This window comes from Megalobrama amblycephala, linkage group LG8, assembly GCF_018812025.1.
Source record: "Megalobrama amblycephala isolate DHTTF-2021 linkage group LG8, ASM1881202v1, whole genome shotgun sequence".
NCBI classification, from domain to species: Eukaryota; Metazoa; Chordata; class Actinopteri; order Cypriniformes; family Xenocyprididae; genus Megalobrama; species Megalobrama amblycephala.
Window position 1 is genome coordinate 2,615,026 of NC_063051.1, and position 22,811 is coordinate 2,637,836.

The 22,811-nt window shown below is 37.7% G+C and overlaps 1 protein-coding gene across 1 annotated transcript in view; it reads right to left on the bottom strand.

Moving 5' to 3' along the window:
* Nucleotides 1-22,359, bottom strand: part of LOC125273385 (neurexophilin-2) — a 68,211-nt gene extending 45,852 nt beyond the window's left edge. Inside the window, exon 1 of the mRNA XM_048198665.1 lies at nucleotides 21,264-22,359. Coding sequence (XP_048054622.1) covers nucleotides 21,264-21,317 — 54 coding nt within the window. The 5' untranslated portion in view covers nucleotides 21,318-22,359. The remainder of the gene's footprint in view (nucleotides 1-21,263) is intronic.
* Between the last annotated feature and the right edge of the window lie 452 nt (nucleotides 22,360-22,811).

A 22,811-nucleotide genomic window follows, 5' to 3' on the forward strand; every position in this document is an offset into this window, starting at 1 on the left:
AAATCAAGCCCTGCCCTACATTTGTTCTTGTTCCTGAATCCGTTTCACTCTGATATACGACCCAATAGGGAAGAAAAGACCAGCACAACTTCCCTTTCATGATGACTTTAATAGTGTTGTTTAAACTCAAAATAAAACACCGGCGCAGACATCTCTCTACTGTGATCAACACTGGTACATGATAATCTCAGATTACATGCGGTGAGAGACACTTGTGCATGTTCACTCACAGATTATGACTGACATGCAACATTTCTAGGGATTTGAACCAATAACCTCAGTCATTAAACTAGGACACAAAAACAACAGCTCTCTCTCTCTCTCTCTCACACACACACACACACACACACACACATATTCACATTTGATCGACATTTATTCTTCTGCTGTTCTACATGAATACAGATTTGCATCAGATAAGCCAACAATCAAATAACATTTGCAACATTTGAGCTTTTACAAACACACACTTAATCTGCTCTTAAACATGTATGAATATTACTGCATTACAATCCACTTATTATAATCCTTAAAACTTTTTTATTTAACCATCGCCAGAATTATATCGCTCACAGGTTGCTCTTTAATTGCTAAGGAGACTCAATGCAGTTCTTATTTATGTTTTGTTTAAAATTTCTTCAAATAAATAAAAACAAACCTACATGAATCATTAGTGTCATCCAGTAAGAGTACAGAGCTGTAAAATGAATTTGATGAGAAAAGTTTGAGTTCAGATTGAGATCTTTCACTTTTAATTGTAAATCTTTTGTACAAACAGCCCATTCGCTGGGTTAAAACATCCCAATCGCCTGGGTTAAAACATCCTATTCGCTGGGTTAAAAAATCCCAATCGCCGGGTTAAAACAACCCAATCGCTGGGTTAAAACAACCCAATCACTGGGTTAAAACATCCCATTCGCTGGGTTAAAATATCCGAATCGCCAGGGTTAAAACAACCCAATCGCTGGGTTAAAACAACCCAATCGCCAGGTTAAAACATCCCATTCGCCGGGTTAAAAAATCCCAATCGCTGGGTTAAAAACATCCTATTCGCTGGGTTAAAAAATCCCAATCGCCGGGTTAAAACAACCCAATCACTGGGTTAAAACATCCCATTCGCTGGGTTAAAATATCCGAATCGCCGGGTTAAAACAACCCAATCGCTGGGTTAAAACAACCCAATCGCCGGGTTAAAACATCCCATTCGCCGGGTTAAAAAATCCCAATCGCCGGGTTAAAAAATCCCAATTGCCGGGTTAAAACAACCCAATCGCTGGGTTAAAACAACCCAATCGCTGGGTTAAAACATCCCATTCGCTGGGTTAAAAACATCCCATTCGCTGGGTTAAAACATCCCGATCACTGGGTTAAAAACATCCCATTCGCTGGGTTAAAAACATCCCATTTGCTGGGTTAAAAACATCCCATTCACTGGGTTAAAACATACCGATCACTGGGTTAAAAACATCCCATTCGCTGGGTTAAAAACATCCCATTTGCTGGGTTAAAAACATCCCATTCGCTGGGTTAAAAACATCCCATTTGCTGGGTTAAAAACATCCCATTCGCTGGGTTAAAACATACTGATCACTGGGTTAAAAACATCCCATTCGCTGGGTTAAAAACATCCCATTTGCTGGGTTAAAAACATCCCATTCGCTGGGTTAAAACATACTGATCACTGGGTTAAAAACATCCCATTCGCTGGGTTAAAAACATCCATTTGCTGGGTTAAAAACATCCCATTCGCTGGGTTAAAACATACCGATCACTGGGTTAAAAACATCCCATTCGCTGGGTTAAAAACATCCCATTTGCTGGGTTAAAAACATCCCATTCGCTGGGTTAAAAACATCCCATTTGCTGGGTTAAAAACATCCCATTCGCTGGGTTAAAACATACCGATCACTGGGTTAAAAACATCCCATTCGCTGGGTTAAAAACATCCCATTTGCTGGGTTAAAAACATCCCATTCACTGGGGTTAAAAACATTCCTTTGCTGGTTGAAAATGGACAAACCCAGTGACTGGGTTAAATGTTTGCCCAACGTGCTGGGCAGTTTTATTTAACTCAACTATAGTTTAAAAATGACTATATGACTGACTTAAAATGAACCCAAAATAAGTTGGAAATTAAAAATCAGACACATAATTACCAGAGGAAACAATAATAATCAAAAGGTGAACATTTATTAATAAGCAATTGAATGAATTTTTGTTTAATTATTATTCATGAAATTTATTAATAAATGTTCATTTATTAAACATTTAATAAATGTTAATTTTCAACATACTTTGGGTTCATTTTAAGCAAGCAAGACAGTCATTTTTAAACAATAGTTGAGTTAAATAAAACTACCCAGCAGGTTGGGCAAACATTTAACCCAATCACTGGGTTAAAACAACCAAATTGCTGGGTTTGTCCATTTTCAACCCAACCTGTTTTTAACCCAGCATTTTTAGAGTGTAGGCAAATCTAGGCAAAAATTTAAAATCAAAAATCATCCTAAAATACACTGGACCAGTAAGATGTGTGTGTGTAGCAGAACTGAATGTAAAATGCACTGATATTGACGGTCTGTTGTGATGATGTTCACGTGCAGGATATTTTCACAGTTGCGTCATGTGAACGGATGCGACGCTCGTGAGGACATGTGGTGTTCGGCCGTGCGTCCTGTCATATAAGGTTATACTGCTATATATCCTTGTCATTATGACGCTCAGGCTGTCACACGCTGAAGCTCCACGAACACATGTGTCGTCCTCAGGGACACGTCGCGTGTGAGCGGAGACAGGACTGAACATATGGAGAGCCGTCACAACAGCAGCGTTCCTGAACACAGAAAGGAAGGAAGTTGCTCTGACATCAGCACTTACGGCTGTGAGGTTTGCCTGATTCAACAATCAAATATCAACACAGGAGTGAAGAACAAACAAACACACACAAGTGAAAATATGTCCAAGAGCAGGGCCCTATGATCCGTGTGATACGCTGACAGAATTGTGGAATCCAGTCATTTAAAAATGAAATTTCAATCAAATGGCGATATGAACGAGGGTGTGTGAATATTAATGCCTGCTATGTAAATCTGCTTGTTGCGCTTGTCTCAGTTTGTTCTACTTCACAAACACAAGCGCGCGTGACAGTCTGTCGCCTCACTAGCGCTGCACGATTCTGGATAAAATGAGAATCACAATTTATTTTTTTTAAAATATATCACAATTCTCCCATGATTCTGAATAGACATCTAAACAAAACATGCAGGCTTAATTCACTAGAGTTTCTGATAAAATGTTAATTGTTGCAGTCAATATAAAAAGCACTTTTTTTAAATTGTGTTGAGTGAATGATTCAATAACTCACTCATAAATACTTGTTTCATTACTGGATGAATCAGCATTTTTGAACAAATCTCTTGAATGAATGATTCAATGACTCACTCGTAAAGACTTCACTCGTTTCATTACAGGATGAATCAGCGTTTTTGAACAAATCTCTTGAATGAATGATTCAATGACTCACTCGTAAAGACTTCACTCGTTTCATTACCGGATGAATCAGCATTTTTGAATGAATCTGTTGAATGAATGATTCAATGACTCACTCGTAAAGACTTCACTCGTTTCATTACTGGATGATTCAGCATTTTTGAACACATTTCTTGAATGAATGATTCAATGACTCACTCATTAAGACTTCACTTGTTCCATTACTGGATGAATCAGCATTTTTGAACAAATCTGTTGAATGAATCATTCAATGACTCACTCATAAAGACTTCACTCGTTTCATTACAGGATGAATCAGTGTTTTTGAACAAATCCCTTGAATGAATGATTCAATGACTCACTCATAAAGACTTCACTCGTTTCATTACAGGATGAATCAGCATTTTTTAATGAATCTGTTGAATGAATGATTCAATGACTCACTCGTAAAGACTTCACTCGTTACATTAGTAGATGAATCAGCATTTTTGAACACATTTCTTGAATGAATGATTCAATGACTCACTCATAAAGACTTCACTCGTTTCATTACTGGATGAATCAGCATTTTTGAACAAATCTCTTGAATGAATGATTCAATAACTCACTCATAAAGACTTGAATGAATCAGCGTTTTTGAATGTATCTCTTGAATGAATGATTCAATGACTCAAACACTTCACTTGTTTCATTACTGGATGAATCAGCATTTTTGAATGAATCTGTTGAATGAATGATTCAGTGACTCACTCGTAAAGACTTCACTCGTTTCATTACTGGATGAATCAGCATTTTTGAACAAATCTCTTGAATGAATGATTCAATAACTCACTCATAAAGACTTGAATGAATCAGTGTTTTTGAATGTATCTCTTGAATGAATGATTCAATGACTCAAAGACTTCACTTGTTTCATTACTGGATGAATCAGCACAGTCACTTGTCGCCACCAACTGGTGTAACCTATATATGACAACGTCTCTCTCTGGTTCAGCAGCAGCACGAACACAGATCTGAATGTTCCGGCATTTAATATGTATTGCAAATAAGCTCAATTTTTATTTTATTACCAATGCATATTATACACTACCAAAACATTAAATTTTAATATAGTGAACTATCAATTTAAGTTAGTGATAATTCAAGTGTGCAAACAAGTGAAATAATATAGGCTACCATATATAAAAATGGGGAAAACAAAATTTGTGTTTATGTGGTGACAAATACTATAAAAATACAACATACAGACATCCCGTGAGGCAAAATGCATTAATATTTTAAGAGGAATGCATACCAGTTTATATCATTTAGTGAGGAAATTCGCGAATTGGACCAATTGTAACTTGAGTCAACAACTCACTGATTCAGTAATTAAGTCAAAATCAGTCGGAGGTTGAACGCATGTGCAATTGATGGCGTGAAAGTTACTAATGCAGATTTGCACCTGCCAAAAACACATCGGATGACCTCTGCCCACGATGAATGTCAGAAATTAAACACAAAATGAAAACGTTAAAGTGGCCGGTTTGAAGCGTGTCACAATGAGCGATGTGAGACAGGTCCTGCGTGTGTCTGTCTCTCTGAGTTTCCTCCGGGTGAAGTTGGACACAGTTAAAGGAGCATGATGCCGCCTTCAGTCTAATTAAGAACAACCCAAGCTGAGCATCTATATTATTCAACACTTCAGGCTGCTGTCTGCCGTCCAAGAACAGCCACCAAAGACCTCAAAACACACACACACACATCGAGGGCTTCAACATGGCCAGTGCAGCCAGAGCTTCATGCCCAAACACTCGCACAAACTTCAGGGCGCAGGCCGTAAGACATGGAATCCGTCTCACATTTATTATTCCGACAAGGGCTCCATTTTAATCAGGGGCAGCAGCGAGGCCCGGGGAACGGAGACGGCATCAAAGAAGGGAGGAGGAAGAGGAAGAGAGAGACGGGGTGAAGGAAGGATGCTGAAGAGGAAGATGGAGATACATGAAGATGATGAAGTCTGTCCTTATGCAGGAGGAAAAGACGAGATTCTCCTGGGAAAATCACATCTGGAAATATATACGGAGTTTTTTAAAGTCAACATCAACTGACATTCATAAGACTATAATGTGGCAAACAATGTGAATGTTTTCGTATGCAAAACAGCATCTGGTTGGACAAAAATCTGTTTTCTGGAAAGAGAAATGCATGCACTAGCAGTCAAAAGTTTGGAATAATTACGTTTTATAATGTTTTTGAAAGAAGTCTCATCAAGGCTGCATTTATTTGATCAAAAATACAGTAAAAATTGTGAAATATTTTTACAATGTAAATCAGCTGTTTTCTATGTGAATATATAGTAAAGTGTAATTTATTCCTGTGATCAAAGCTGAATTTTCAGCATCATTACTCCAGTCTTCAGTGATCCTTCAGAAATCATTCTGATATGATGATTTGCTGCTCAAGAAACATTTATGATTATTATCAATGTTGAAAACAGTTCATATTTTCATGGAAACTGTGATACATTTTATTTTTCAGGATTATTTAATGAATATAAAGTTGTTTATTTGAAATAGAATCTTTTGTAACATTATAAGTCTTCACAGTCACTTTTGATCAATTTAATGCATCCTTGCTGAATAACCATATGAAGCAGCTCAGCTGTTTTCAACGTCATGATGAAACCAATACAAGTGTTTCTCTTCCTTTTTGACCTGAATAACCTTTAATATTCCTTTAAAAGCAAAAGCCTGCCATTATGAAGGAGACGTCACCAAAGAAAACTCCTCTCAGTTCCTCCGGAGACGAAGATCCAGGCCGACAATTCCATCTCAAACGACACAATGTCAACACTTCTTTTCTTGTGTTCCATTTTATTCATCCTTCTTTCAAATTATAATTTGATTCGGGTGGTACAAGAGCTTTGATATTAAAATTTTTAATAAAAGCCCTGATACTCGTGTACGGCGGCAGGATTTGGGGCCGATTTTCATCCTTCTATTTGTCATTATTATTATACTTCTTTTTTGTCCAGAGGCACAGCCTACACAGATCATTATTTCAGAAAAAAAAGACTATTGCCTTTTTTTCCCTTCACCCCCTCTCCAATAAATTCAATGTGTGTCTAAATTAATGCATTACAAGCCATGGGAGAGATATTAAAAAAATGATAAAAACTAATCCTTGATGTTGAGCCGGTGCGCGCCGCTCTGACCCTGAACACGCTCGTGTTATAGTGCTGAACATCGCTCGGATTACTCCATAATATTTCATTACACGCACAAAATCCACAGTCGTATATCTAGCACAGGTGTGTGGTTATTAATCACTGAGGTCCGTGAGTCCACAACGGCCGGCGAGAGAAAACAAGGACGCATGCATGAACCTGCACTGCATGCAGACGCGTTTAAAAACACTGCCGTCGGCACACACACAAATGCAGAAACGCAAGGTGATGATGGGAAATACGATCGTGCTTCTGATGACGCGCACGTGCACAAACCCACCAACAGGGAACGTTCTGGCAAGGTTCTCCCAAAGTTATGATCAAACGTTTTTCCAGTGAATGAATGTTCATTTAAAGTTATCTGGTCTTTAACAACTTTCTCAAAACGTTTTTTAAATGTTGCTACTTGTTTCAAAGAACATTCAAAAGTAACATTCCAGTAATGTTTGAAGAATGATACAATAGAATGTTCCCTTAAAGGGGTAGTTCACACAAAAATTAAAATTAGCCCATGATTTAATCACTCTCAAGCCATCCTAGGTGTATATGACTTTCGTCTTTCAGACCAACACAATTGGAGATATATTTAAAAATATCCTGGCTCTTCCAAGGTTTATAATGGCAGTGAATGGGAGGTGCAATTTTGAAGCCCAAAAAAATGCATCCATCCATCATAAAAGTAATCCATAATATCCATATTTAAAACTTCCAGCGGACAACCGTCCACATATTGCACAAGTCGACTAGCACCAAAAGAGTAACGTGTTGAAGGAGTATCGTAAGCTTAGACGCCTCTCACAGTTCACAAGCAAATAGGGCTGTGCAACAAACTCAAGCTCCTCTTCTCTTAAATCCAAATCCTCCTACATTTCTCTTTAAAAAATTTAGTTTTAGATTCTAATTCATGACCGGTGTTTTGTTTTTCTCTATCCTCCACGCTTCCGTGTTCGTCATTGCATCAGAGGTCACTCTTCCGCCGCAAATCAATGCGTATGGTCGTCTGCTGGAAGCTAGTTATTGTAGTTAGTAAAGTTTTAAATATGGATATTTTTATTACAAAAACGCATAGCTTTACTTCAGAAGGCCTTTATTAACCCCCTGGAGCCATATGGATTACTTGGATGGATGCATTTTTTACGCACCCCCTTCAATACCATTATAAAGCTTGGAAGAGCCAGGATATTCAAGTGTGTAGAGCTGAAACTCTATTGTAATTGTTAAAATTTCCAAGGATCAGCATTCTCCCCTAAAAGTGATAGGTCAGATCAAACCGTAAGTCGTAGAGACTTGAAACTTTGAGGGCTGGTTGTACTCACACCGTCTACAACGTCACCAAGACTCGCTCTGATTGGCCTGACGGGGGCGCTACAGCAGTCAAAAGTACTAAATCACCCATAACTCTTGAACCGTTAGGCGTAGGCTCAAGTGCCTTATATCGTTGGAATATTTTTGGGTATTTTGCGAACTATCCTGATTTTAGGCCCGATTGGAACCAAACCAATGCAGAAAGATTCTCTGGAGTCTGATTGTCACTAATTATCAATAACAAAGTTGAAATTTCGATTCACGGTCTCTAAGGGCCACTAAAGCATTAGAAGTGGGCGGAGCCACTTTTACTAAAATGCCTATAACTCGTGAACAGAATGAGATATTTTCACCAAACTTGGTACACCTATGTAAGAGCTCATTCTGTGGTCGTGTGAAAAAGGACACGGTGACTAGCCACTTGGTGGCGCTATAACATGAAAAAAAACTTAAAAATGGCTATAACTACACAACCCTAAGTCTGATTGACCTGAAAATTGGCATGCGGTGTCTTTATCCAACGTGCCATGACTACTTTTGAAGACATTCACATTTTTCGAAAAACGCGGCTGGTGGTTGCCAATGAAGTTTGAGCAGCTATCAGACAAGGTTAATGGAGGCCGATTGGAACAAAACTCACTGGGCCTGTTTGACTCGTGGCACTAGAGGACTGTGAGAAATTCAAAAGAAATTAGCCACTGGTGGGCGCCTTCGTGTTTTTCACATTTGTAAAGGATTGTGTATCGTGTGTTTTTTCGCACACACCCATGACTTTCATACCACATGGTAGAACTCCTCATTCTGAGCAACTTTGCCTGTAGGACCGCCACTGTCCATCGAATCGTTCGTTAAATATCTAGCGTTAGCGTCAGTTCTGGCAGGTCACGTCAGTCAAGCTTGCATCAGCTGACTCCCAGGTGACTTGCGTCTACCTATAGGAATACGATGCCTATTACGGCATCTATATATAAGCTCCTCAGTATTATCAGCAGCTATTGCATTTCTCAGGAGCAAATTACCCTCCTCCATCCCCAGCTCCTCCTCTCTTCAGTCAGGATTGGCCTTATTATTTCCCCTGAATCAGACTAATTCTCGAAAAATGTGTATGTTAAATCATTTAACGATATCTGTATGTTGGTCCTGTTCTGTTTACCCTGGGGGGTTTATTGCTGCTCTCCCTGCTCTTATCCATGCTAGGCTGCATGGAGGCGCAGGGAGTTCTTGCCCAGAACAGAACCATACCGCCAATACAAACTCTATGCATTATCTATCATATTTGACGATAGTGGTCCTGACAGAAATTGGAGATTATTTCAAAATTTTCGCATGGCCATTTTCCTGCCTGATTTGTGTAGAACTTCATGAAGTTGGTTGTGCATATGCGTTCACATGATTCTAAAGAAGCATGGAAACTTTTATGGGCCATAACTGGTGCAGTTACAAAGGTGAAAAAAAGCTTTAAAAACCATTGGCTCAAAATGGTCTTTTCCATCTATGATCTAAGTGATTACATGCTTGCTAAATAAAATATAATACCTTTTCACATGTATGCTTGAAGGCCTTAAAGCATTTGAACCCTGATAAACGCTGCTTGCAGCAATATTAAAATATATTTCTGATTGTGTTGGTCTGAAAGAAGATAGTCATATACACCTAGGATTGCTTGAAGGCGAGTAAATCGTGGGATAATTTTCATTTTGGGGTGAAGTATCCCTTTTAACTTTCGCATAGCCAAGAAAGAATGTTTTGAAACCTGTTCAGAGAACATAAAATAATAGGAACGTTGGCAAAACTTTTTAGACCTGCACTGCATGCAGACGCATTTCTGGCGTCGGCACGTACGCATCGCACAAATGCAAGGTGATGATGGGAAATCTGCTGGTGCTTCTGTTGACGGGTCGGTCTTCAGTGCAGGTTTGGCACGCTGTCAAACTCGTGGACAAGGACGCTTGCATGCATGCGGTTCAGCACATGTGCCTCCCTGCTGATGTGAACTATTTTCCTGCTTGCGAGTGTGAGTGTGTGTGTGTTGAAAAGGAAAACACACTGATGCCAATCCACCAGTATCTCTGATGACTTGCTAACTAGGGCAGCGATGCAATCTTAACCCTCACGTTGTGTTTCGATCATTTTGACCCACAGATTTTATTTTTCCTGAAAATGCTAGTTGCATTGGACCAAAACTTACTGACTTTGCTCACTCAGGTATAACAACTTCCCAAATGTTTTTTGGATAATTTTTGTTTAACTTTTGGGGTTTTCCCCTACCCTGTTAGGGACCTATCCCCTATTTTATCCCTTAGTTTTCCACATTATTATTATTTTTCTTCCTGAATGGGAGTCATTGGCAGCCCTATGAAAGGGAAATATGAGAAAATAGTGAAATTTGGCACAATTATAGAGATAGTAATGAATAGTGATTTGACCAATTTTGGAGTCTCTAGGACCAACTCTATAGCGCCACCACCAGTTCAAAAATTCACTTTTCTAAAGATTATGACTTTTGAACACTTTGTTCTAGAAAATGAAATTTTTCTACTCCTCCTTCATAATTTGTCCAATTTTGATTAAAATTGAATCAGATGATCTTTAGACCAAACCGCAAAGGAATAAATGAACAGATTTTTTTTTATTCATCTTTGATTAAAAGTTAACAAGGTCGAACCAAAATTGGTTCAGGAGCATCTCAGCCAAACTTTGAACAATCAAAACAAATATTGGTACGCTTCATAGGAATCATGATCTGCCAAATTTGAGAACAGTGCCTCCTACAGGTCATGAGATCTGAAAAATGGCTCTTTTTGCTCTAACTTTTGAACAGTTTGTCAGAAATGAAAAACTAATTTTGTCCAAAATTGGCTCAGATGATCTTTGGACAGAGCCGCACATAAATAACTGAATGGATTTTTAACATTTGCAACCGTTCTCAAGATATTCGTCTCTGAATGTGACCTTGCTTGTGTTTGTTGTCTTATGTTAGATAAACATAATATAAATATTGGATTCAATCTTTTTGTCAACTTTGTCATTTGGACTGACCATCATTACAGATCATCTCCAACTCTACGTCTGCTTCATTTTCACGCTCATCGCACGTCTTCGGATGTGTCTACATGTATCACCTCGCCATTTCTTGTTGGTCGATGGCCAATCGTTGTCTCACCTCACCCCCTGTTCCTCTTCCTTTCTCCCAATGGCTTCATTATCACATGCAAAGCAGACACAAAGACTCAAATCAACGTCTCACGCGGAGACAAACGCAAACCAGCGTATTCCTTTCTCTCTTCCTCACGACGATGTATGAAAGCGAGTTACGGTTAGAGAACCTCCACTTTAATGCCTCTTGTGAAAGTCTTCATGCACCAAAGCTGTGGTCGCGCTGGCAGAAGCTCGACGCTGGTAATTGTGCAGTAATGGGAGTCTTTGTCCTCCTTTAAACATCTTGTAACCGACTTGACAAAACGCCTACCTGCTAAACAGCGAACGCCTTCGCCTTTTGTTTCCGCACTTTGCAGGCGTGTCAGGAGATACTGAGGCTCAGAAAACAATTATATCTCAATATTCTTCAGCCTGTGCGCTCTTAAAAACAAAGCTTCTTTAATGGTTCCAACTTTTGGAATCTTTATTTTAAAGAGTGTAGATAATATTCACTCTATATCTTCATGATTATATTTTTTGTCAGTTAAAGCAAATGTTATTTTGACCACACAAGCCATTGTTACCAAGAACTTTGAATTAAAATTTTTAAATGCAAAAAAAATCATGAATTTACAGAGGAATTTTTAAATATGTTTATATATTTAAGTATAAAACATTTTGACTTCCGCAAAACTTTTTTGGAATGATTGAATCAGAGTTGTGAATCGATTCAATAGAACTGAATCATGGAAGTGAATCAAACTGTAATGTTGTTATTGCCGCTAAAGTTAAAATCTTATCATGTTTAATTGCCCAAAAAGCATTATTATATTAAAATTTAATATTTAATTGCCAGTCAAATTATCATAAATATATTCTGAATATACAGGAGTGTCTAGGACTCGTTTCAGTGTGACTGAAGCTCAGCTCTTTAAGAAACAGTGTTGATGTTCCAGTAACAAGATACTTTTACCAGCAAATAGTGCTGTGACAAAACACAACACAACACTGTATCCACACACACAGCTGAGAGGCGCGAGACGATCGTCAAACAAGATCCTCAGGATGAGAATGTGTCTCATAGTGAGTTGAGAAGTCCAGATGTCATTTCAATGAAACGGTTCAAAAAAATGTTTTAGATTCACAGTAACTCTAAATATTTCATTAAATTTAACGCTATAAAAAAACAACTTCACCCAAATAATATATATATGTATATATAAAATCAAAAATACGATACAAACAGTAAAATGGTGAAATATTTTTACAGTGTAAATCAGCTATTTTCTATGTGAATATACAGTAAAGTGTAATTTATTTCTGTGATCAAAGCTGAATTTTCAGCATCATTACTCCAGTCTTCAGTGTCACATGATCCTTCAGAAATCATTCTAATATGATGATTTGCTGCTCAATAAACAATTATGATTATTATCAGAGTTGAAAACAGTTGTGCTGCTTCAGATTTTTATGGAAACTCTGATACCATTCAAACATTTGTGGAAAGATAAAAAAAGAGAAAAGAAAATAAATCAATACTTTAATTCAGCAAGGATGCATTAAATTGATCAAAAGTGACAGTAAAGACATGTATAATGTTACAAAAGATTCTATTTAATAAATGTTTTAATAAATTCAAATAAATGCTGTTATTTTGAACTTTCTATCCATTAAAGAATCCTAAAAAATAAAATTTCCACAAAAATATGAACTGTTTTCAACATTGACAATAATCATAAATGTTTCTTTAGCAGCAAATCATCATATTAGAATGATTTCTGAAGGATCATGTGACACTGAAGACTGGAGTAATGATGCTGAAAATTCAGCTTTGATCACAGGAATAAATTACTTTAAAAAAAATCAATTATAAAATATAAACCTATACAGACATAAAATAAAATACAGACACACACACACACACATTATATATATATATATATAAACTCAATTGTAGCTAAAAATAACAGAAATACTAATAACAAATTCAGTTCAAGCTCTGCTTAATATAATCAGAGATATCAAAGTGAAACTTAGCAGATTTCACTGTTATGTTTTTACAGCTTCAAACACATTCAAAGCAGCTTCTCTCATGAGCGTGTTGCACACTTCATTTTGTAGGCTAGGAGTGTTGCTGGGAATATTTCCAAATTGATTCCCATTTAGACATTTTAATCTATTAGCATCTCTTCCCTCTTTGTCTGGAAGATGTAATGTGCAGGAAGCTTGAGCCAGCAAAACGAACAATTTAACATAACAGTATCATCCGTTACGCGACGTGTGCCGTGACTTTTGACATTTGAGTGAATACCAGCGAGGTGAAAACACACACACACACACACACACACACACACACACACACACACACACACACTGTGTTCAAAACCATCAGACTCCTGCAAAAGATCCAACAGAAGAGCAGAGGAGCTCTAGTAAACGGGCTGGTTTATTAAACCACTAGTGATGTGTTGAGACACGCACAGAATGAGAAATCTCTTATTTAAATGCTGCATTCTATTACTAATGATACAGGGATGATTAATCAGACGACATTTGGCCTTTTTGAGATCATTTGTGTTAGTCAATACCTTGGACAGTGAACTAAAGCTGCAGTTCCTGCTCATATACACTAAAACATGATCCTTCCAAGTTGTAAAAACAACATAGATTATATGTTTTATAAGAAAAAACAGTAGAATGTGGCGCTCGCAACGTCAAGGTCAAGGGTTTGAATACCAGTGAAGCAAAAACTGATCAAATGTATCTTGAATGCAACGCAAGTCACTTTAAATAATGCATAAATGTAAACATTAAATACTACTTCAGTTTTTCTACTTCTGCTTAATTCAATGTGTTACTTGCAGTTTTTTTGTAATTAATTGTGATATTTACTAGCAATTTCTGAGTGGAAATTGTTTCTATACCAATTTTTATAGTGCAATGAAGGGTTTTTTCTTATGCATGAGGTGAACCAGAATGCATTTACCCTGGTAAAATCAGTGTACCAGATGGTCTTGAGTGGCTTTTAAAAAACGGTTATATAAAAAACAATTACATTGTAAAAAAAAAAAAAAAAAAAAAAAAATGTAAGGCTGTAAATATAGATTATTGGATTTAAGATTTTACAATAAAATACTATTTCAGTTTTCTATGGAAGATTGTTATCACCACTAAATAAAAAAAAAAAATCTCAAAATTCTGACTTTTTTTCTAAATCGCATATTATAAAGTCAGAATTGCGAGATATAGAGATTTTTTTTCAGTTCTGACTTTATAACCCGTAATTGTGAATTTATATCTCGCAATTCTGTGAAAAAAAAGTCAGAATTGTGAGATAAAAAGTCGCAATTACCTTTTTTATTTTTTATTTCATAGCGGAAACAAGCTTCCATAGTTTTCTACTTCAAAATGTCACATGCTTATGAAATTCAGCAGCTTAGATTATATAATTTTTGTTATAATATTAATTTGTCTATTACTAAATACAAACGACATAAAATTACATAAAATTTGTGACTACTTTTTGATTACTTTTGATCCAACTGGTTTATATTTTGATTTGATTTGAATAGTATAATTTTTTACCATATTGATAAAAAAAAATAAAGAGAAAGAAAATGTATTCAATTTTTTTGTTGTCAACAAAATGAAGTGCAGGAAATATTATATTATGTCAGAGTTTCCCAAATTTATCAAAAGCTTAATTCATAAAATCATAAAAAAGTTAAATTATAAGAAATTTAAAAAAAAATTATATATATATATATATATATATATATATTCAACAAAACTTTTGAGAAAGGAACATTTAAAAGAAGAATTAGGGAGAATTGATGAATTCTGGATAATTTACTGCCATTTTGTGAATATTAAGTAGTCAGGTAATCAACATAAAAGTAACTGAAGTCTGATTATGAGTATTTTAAAATGTAATATTACAAGTATTTCTTTTTTTGGAATCTGATTACGTAATCCAGTTCATATATATATATATATATATATATATATATATACACTGGCCTCTGTGAAACCCCTAGCGGTCAAGCACTAACTAATTACTAACTAACTCTACAGAAATCAAATATATTCCCTCAAATACTGTCACAAGATCCTCCTCGTTTGGAGCAGTGCCTGTGAAGAAAGGATTCTGGAGCTCGACATCCCTGAGTCTGATTAAAGCCAGAGCCCGAGCGCGTCTGCTGGACGCGACACAGAGCGAGAGGGCCGATCTCTCGCCGCGCGGGGCAGCAGCTGGACAAGGCCGATCCTGGCACTCGCAGGAAGGTCTGATGTCGAGCCCAGTGCTTTCGTCTCGCTCGCTCTTGCTCTGGGGAGATCTGATTTACCTCCTCTGAAAAATACGCACATCTGTTCACTCGGGCAGCTGGTGGGCGGGCCGAGCTAATTGCTGCCACCTGATTGGGCAGTTAGCGCATAAATTAGAGTCAGATTGGTTCTGCGGTAAAGGTCGCGTTAGGGGAGACAGAAGCGGAGGTTAGTTGAGGAAATCTGGAGCTGTTCCTGAACAGACAGCAGCTTCTCGTCTGTTTTTCTCACCTCGCGCGCTTCATCAGTCACGCTGACGGGAGGTTTGATGAATAAAGTGGTCGCTGAGAAAGACCTTGGGCAGCTTTGCTTCAAGAGGGCTTGTAAACGCAGCCATCATTATTCATTTCTGTATTTTTAACTGAACTTCACATCTTTAAAAAATGTTGCTGAGAATGTGGCAATTTATATCACTTGCCTTGGTCTTATTTATTGATGAAGTAGACGTGCAATAAATAATGTAATGAACACAAGAAATCACTTGTTACTCTGGGCCTTCGCCGCAGCTGAAGTGATGTAGCGGCACCGCGCTTCAGACCTCACAGGTATTTATATTTAAAACTTCTGTCAACGGCTGTGCTCTAAATCATCTGAAATGATGCTAACACCAAACACTAGCCAGCCATGACTCTTTTATGTGCATTCTGAGTTTTGTCCTTATCTGTCATCTCATTGGTCTATAATCCTGTTCCACATGACTATAGAGTGCATTAGTGATCACTTCTTCAGTTCTGGGAGATTTTTTCCCCATTTATTTCTCATTCATAAAAGTCTTGATTAAAGCATTATAAGCCATGAACTGAGCTAACCAGCTACACTCGAAAAAATTCTGGGATAAAAACAACCTCAAGTTGGGTTGAAAATGGACAAACCCAGCGATTTGGTTGTTAAATGTTTGCCCAACGTGCTGGGTAGTTTTATTTAACTCAACTTTTGTTTAAAAATGACTATATGGCTGGCTTAAAATGAACCCAAAATAGGTTGGAAATTAAAAATCAGACACATAATTACTAGAGGCAACAATAATAATCAAAAGGTGAACATTTATTAATAAGCAATTTTTAAAAATTGGGTTAAAACAACCCATTTGGTGGGTTAAAACATCCCATTCGCTGGGTTAAAAAATATTACATTCGCTGGGTTAAAACGTCCCATTCGCTGGGTTAAAAAAAAAATATTACATTCGCTGGGTTAAAAACGTCCCATTCGCTGGGTTAAAACGTCCCATTCGCTGGGTTAAAATGTCCCATTCGCTGGGTTAAAAAATATTACATTCGCTGGGTTAAAACGTCCCATTCGCTGGGTTAAAAATATCCTATTCACTGGGTTAAAAACGTCCCATTCGCTGGGTTAAAAACATTACATTCGCTGGGTTAAAACGTCCCATACGCTGGGTTAAAAACATTACATTCACTGGGTTAAAACGTCCCATTCGCTGGGTTAAAAACATCCCATTCACTGGGTTAAAACGTCCCATACGCTGGGTTAAAAATATCCTATTCACTGGGTTAAAACGTCCCATTCGCTGGGTTAAAAATATCCTATTCACTGGGTTAAAAACGTCCCATTCGCTGGGTTAAAAACATCCCATTCACTGGGTTAAAACGTCCCATACGCTGGGTTAAAAACATTACATTCACTGGGTTAAAAACATCCCATTTGCTGGGTTAAAAACATTACATTCACTGGGTTATAAACATCCCATTCACTGGTTTAAAACGTCCCATTCGCTGGGTTAAAACGTCCCATTCGCTGGGTTAAAACATCCCATTCGCTGGGTTAAAAACATCCCATTCACTGGGTTAAAAACATTACATTCACTGGGTTAAAAACATCCCATTCGCTGGGTTAAAAACATCCCATTCGCTGGGTTAAAACATCCCATTCGCTGGGTTAAAAACATCCCATTCGCTGGGTTAAAAACATCCCATTCGCTGGGTTAAAACATCCCATTCGCTGGGTTAAAACATCCCATTCGCTGGGTTAAAAACATCCCATTCGCTGGGTTAAAACATCCCATTCGCTGGGTTAAAAACATCCCATTCGCTGGGTTAAAAACATCCCATTCACTGGGTTAAAAACATTACATTCACTGGGTTAAAAACATCCCATTCGCTGGGTTAAAAACATCCCATTCACTGGGTTAAAACATCCCATTCGCTGGGTTTAAAAACGTCCCATTTGCTAGGTTAAAACATCCTATTCACTGGGTTAAAAACAATCCATTCGCTGGGTTAAAATATCCCATTTGCTGGGTTAAAAACATCCCATTCGCTGGGTTAAAAACATCCCATTCACTGGGTTAAAATATCCCATTTGCTGGGTTAAAAACATCCCATTCGCTGGGTTAAAAACATCCCATTCACTGGGTTAAAACATCCCATTCGCTGGGTTAAAAACATCCCATTCACTGGGTTAAAAACATTACATTCACTGGGTTAAAAACATCCCATTCGCTGGGTTAAAAACATCCCATTCACTGGGTTAAAACATCCCATTCGCTGGGTTTAAAAACGTCCCATTTGCTAGGTTAAAACATCCTATTCACTGGGTTAAAAACAATCCATTCGCTGGGTTAAAATATCCCATTTGCTGGGTTAAAAACATCCCATTCGCTGGGTTAAAAACATCCCATTCGCTGGGTTAAAACATCCCATTCGCTGGGTTAAAAACATCCCATTCACTGGGTTAAAACATTACATTCACTGGGTTAAAAATATCCCATTCGCTGGGTTAAAAACATCCCATTCACTGGGTTAAAACATCCCATTCGCTGGGTTTAAAAACGTCCCATTTGCTAGGTTAAAACATCCTATTCACTGGGTTAAAAACAATCCATTTGCTGGGGTTAAAACAAACCATTCGCTTTGTTAAAAATTAGTCCATTTTCAGCCGAACATGGGTTGTTTTTAACCCAGCATTTTTTAGAGTGTAGATTAACAACCTTGTAGCTTACACTAAGGGTATCTTAAAAGGTTTACAAGTTAATGTTAAAAATAACTTTCCCTATGGAGAATTTTGGACAGTTTTTACTTCCGGAACTGACTGTTGCACTCAATATAGAGCACAACAGTGACCATGATTCACTGCGTACGATGTAATCGAGTCTCTCAACACTCTCATAATAAAAATCTCACAATAAAACTATCGATTTTAAGGCCATTCATTATAAGAATAAAAATATTAAAAAATTTGTATAAATACTTAAATAGAATAGAAAAATATATTTAAATATCCTTTGTACAAATTTTATAATTTTTTATTATATTAATAATAAATGGCTTTTTATTGTACATCATTGCAGCTGATTCGATTACGTCATCAACGATGCTTTATGAGTGGTTCGTTTATGAATGAATTTAAGTGACCGCGGTCACGATTGCGCTCTTACGCATCAGCTAATGGCTTTCAGAGTGGACAGATGAATTACTTGTCGCAGGAATCGTGTCGCGCCTGGTTAGGACGCGGTTTAAGTGAGACAAATCCACATAAAGACTTAACTGCTGCGTCAATATGAAAACCACAGTGCAGGGCTTCCCCAATAATTCACTTTAATTGCAGGCTTCACTCAACCGAGATCTGTTTATTCACTGCATTCATTAACCTCAAGACACTGTCAATCAGACGACACATCATCATTAGTGAATAACACTAAAACCACAAAACACACCAGTCTAAGATCCAGCAAAACAGTGATGTCAATAAGGAATTACTGCTTTTTTAATGAATGCATAATAACAACACACACAAACACATGCCTCTTTAGTACAGCCTTAAATCATATCATCGTCATTCAACCCCGCTATCAAATAACATTCAGCTTCCATCACCTGTCAATCAAAGCGTGCAAAACAGCATAAAAAGACAAACCCTTCTGATAGACTACTGTGAAAAAAAAACATGACTACATTAAGCACTGCTCTTTAATAGGAACACAATATCCTCTTATCATATCAATCATCAAAGATTAGACATTAAATTCTGAAATAAAGGCAGCACTCAGGCTGGAGTCAGTAATACGATTGCTTTTATCATTAATATGATGGATTACACAAGTAAGCGGGTGGGGTTTGAACGGAGTGGGTGAGAAGAACCTCCTGCTGGTGCAACTTTTTTTTTTAAATACATGCAGCTTTGTAAATTGGATCCATTTATTAGGAGCGGATAAGACAGCATTCATTTCACAACGCACTAACACACCGTTCCACTGAGCACACTTATGACATGTGACGGGCCTCGCAAACCAGCTTAAAATACGTGCAGTTCGAAGACATTTTATATGCACAGTTGCATTGAGGGAACAAACATCAAGAGATGGATTTTACAGCCTTTCGACATGCGCTGCCATAAAAACGTAAAATATGCTTTAATAATCACTCAGTGCATGAGGTATGGATCTTTGATCCCTAAAAATGAGTCACATTAAAAAAATGAGATTATATTGGACAAATGTGGAGAAGAGAATAGAGACATTAATAAAGCAGACCCGTGCAAGCATAAAAGATTTGAGCCATATTTCTTCGCTCTGTCTGCAAGAGTGTGATACATGACTGCGATTTACTGTTGGGTCATTATGACATGATCACACTTACAGAAGGAGGTAATGGGATCATCAATAAGATGGCGGTCGCCTTATAAAAATGCCCCTAATAAACTGCACATGCCCAACCCCAAAAACCGGCCTTCGCCTCTGTTTTTGAGACTGTGAGTGTGTGATTGTGTGTTTGGCTCCTCAGTGAATAAGTGTTTGACAAGCAGAGGAAAGCGTATCCTTTTCAAGATATAAATGCTTTTAAGTCAAGTTGTCAGAAAGATGTTTTTTTTTTGTTAACATCAGATGACGAAACTTCATCATAAAATGTTTTATTTCAGGTCACCCATCAAAAAGCTGTTTTGCCATTCTTCTCAAAAAGAATGGTGTTATTATCAGCAGCAGCGTGATTTTATTTCATTTCTAAACAGCTGCCGGAAACCGTTCTCCAGCTTGATGCATGAAGGTGAAAATGAAATATATATAGAAGATATTCTTCACATCAGGCCACTGCAAAGCCAGTCAGATGAGTGCGCTCTAAAAAAAAAAAAAATGCTGGGTTAATGGACAAAATGGACAAACCCGATCATTGGGTTAAATTTTTTAATTCAATTTTTAACCCATTGGCTGGGTTTGTGCATATCTGACCCAAATTTGGATTGAAACAACCCAGCATTTTCTCACACAGCCTGTTTATGAGAGACTTGTATTATATATTATACTGTGAGACATGATTCTGCATAAGAATGTGATCAGAAAAATTATATTTTATATTGATACTGTGCATATGGCATCGATTTAAATTGCTTCCAAGAGAGATTCACAACACACATGCACTTTACAGTACATGAACTCTGTGCAATAAAAATATGAATATTTAAAAACATCACATTCTTAAAAATAAAGATTCCAATTTCGCAGGATCATTTTTTGGTTGTGTGATTATTTTTTGTTTTGAAGAACCTTTTGTGCAATGGAAAGGTTATCATGCAACCATCGATGCAAATTAAGAAAGTTTATTTTTAAGAGCTTAAGTGAACTACATCCTCAGAATATTAAAGTTATGATGAGATTTTTTTAATGATCTGACTGCATTTCAGCTGAAATCAATGCAATGTGTGTTTTTTTTTTTTGTGTTTTTTTAAAAGAAAAGCGCAAAAACAACACATTCACGATTCGGAAAGTATCACATTACGCTTCATCTCCAAGTTTGAATCACATCTGTCACATCTACAGATGCTTCACTCACAGAAACGAGCTTCATACCTTTCTCAGAATCCATTGGATGAGCAGCAGAACGCTCCAGCAGAGCAGCCTCATCTCGACCTCCAGGAGAACACTAGTCCCGTTGAGCAAACATATACCGGACACAAATCACCAACCAAAAACCATCCGAGGGGAAAGAGCTCGAGGCAGGTGCTTTAGCAGACTGTAACAATAAGCCAGCGCTCTCGGAGTTATTAAGGCGGCTCAGCTCTCGGAGTCCTTGTCATTAGTGAAGTGCACATCCATTCGCGGGTTTCGGGTGTTACGGAGGTGAAAAGTTGGTTGTGGGAACGGTGGCAACTTCTGCTGTCAGCTGGCGTTCGCACCTAATGCCCTCATTACCGCGCCCGTTTGGTGTTTAAAAAAGAAACTGTGTTGCGTTCTCTCTCACTCGAAAGCGCACGCCCAGTGTAGATTTTGCGTCTTGTTCTTTTCGTTCTCTCTCTCTCTCTCTCGTGTGCGCGCGCGCGCTTAACAGCTGAACGTGTGAATATCGATTCCAAAAGCCAACAGGTCAACCAACCTCCCGTGCGTCTTTTATCATAAGTGCGCGCGGGTGCCAAAAGTTGCATTCAGTAAAAAAGTTTTCCTAAGCTCAGCGTGTCACAGACGTGATTGTTCCAATTTGGCTGGAAAGCGATGTACAAAGAGCATGAAAGAGTTTACAGCATGTAACAAATCTTCCCGAAGGCGATTTTAATTTTGAATGGCTTTAAAGTGCATCTTGTCTCACAGCTGCTCGCGCTGTTAAAATATGAAACGCGCAATCTGTGCCGTGAGCGCGAGACGCGTTCCGTTTGGAATAAATATTAGGCTAGTTTTCTTTTTCTTATCAATATGACATCATTGAAAGCATCGCTTACGCATAAACACATAAAAACGCACATGGAGAGACTGAGAGAGAATCTGAAGTAGGGCGAGCTTTTTTTCTTTCTGCCATTTTTTTTTCCACCTGAATGCATGCAATCTTGCAGGGATTGGAGAGGAAATAAAGCGGTGTATAGTAGCCTATAACGCAGACTAACAATTCAGAAACGCCTCAAAGTTCATGTCCATGTTGCACATCTGATAGATGCATATCATATGCAACCACTGAAGCCCATCATCGCCCCCTTGCGAATGACTGACGGACGACATCTGAGTGTCGACTTGCAATTAAAGGGTTAGTTCAACCAAAAATGAAAATTCTGTCATTAATTACACATCCCCATGTCGTTCCACACCTTTGTTCATCTTAAGAACACAAATTAAGATATTTTTGATGAAATCTGAGAGGTTTTTTTGATTCTTTATTCAAAGCAATGGAATTCAAGGTCCAGAAAAGTAGTAAAAACATCGTTAAAATAGTCAACGTGATGACAGTGGTTCAACCTTAATGTTATGAAGCGACGGGAATACTTTTTGTGCGCAAAAACAAAACAAAAATAACAAGTTTATTCAACAAATTCATCTCTCCCGGTCGTTCTGCTATGTTATTTACGTTGCGTGTTTACGTCCGAACGCTGGCCGGTTCTGGTCACGTGATCAGCACGACGCATGCGTGTGATG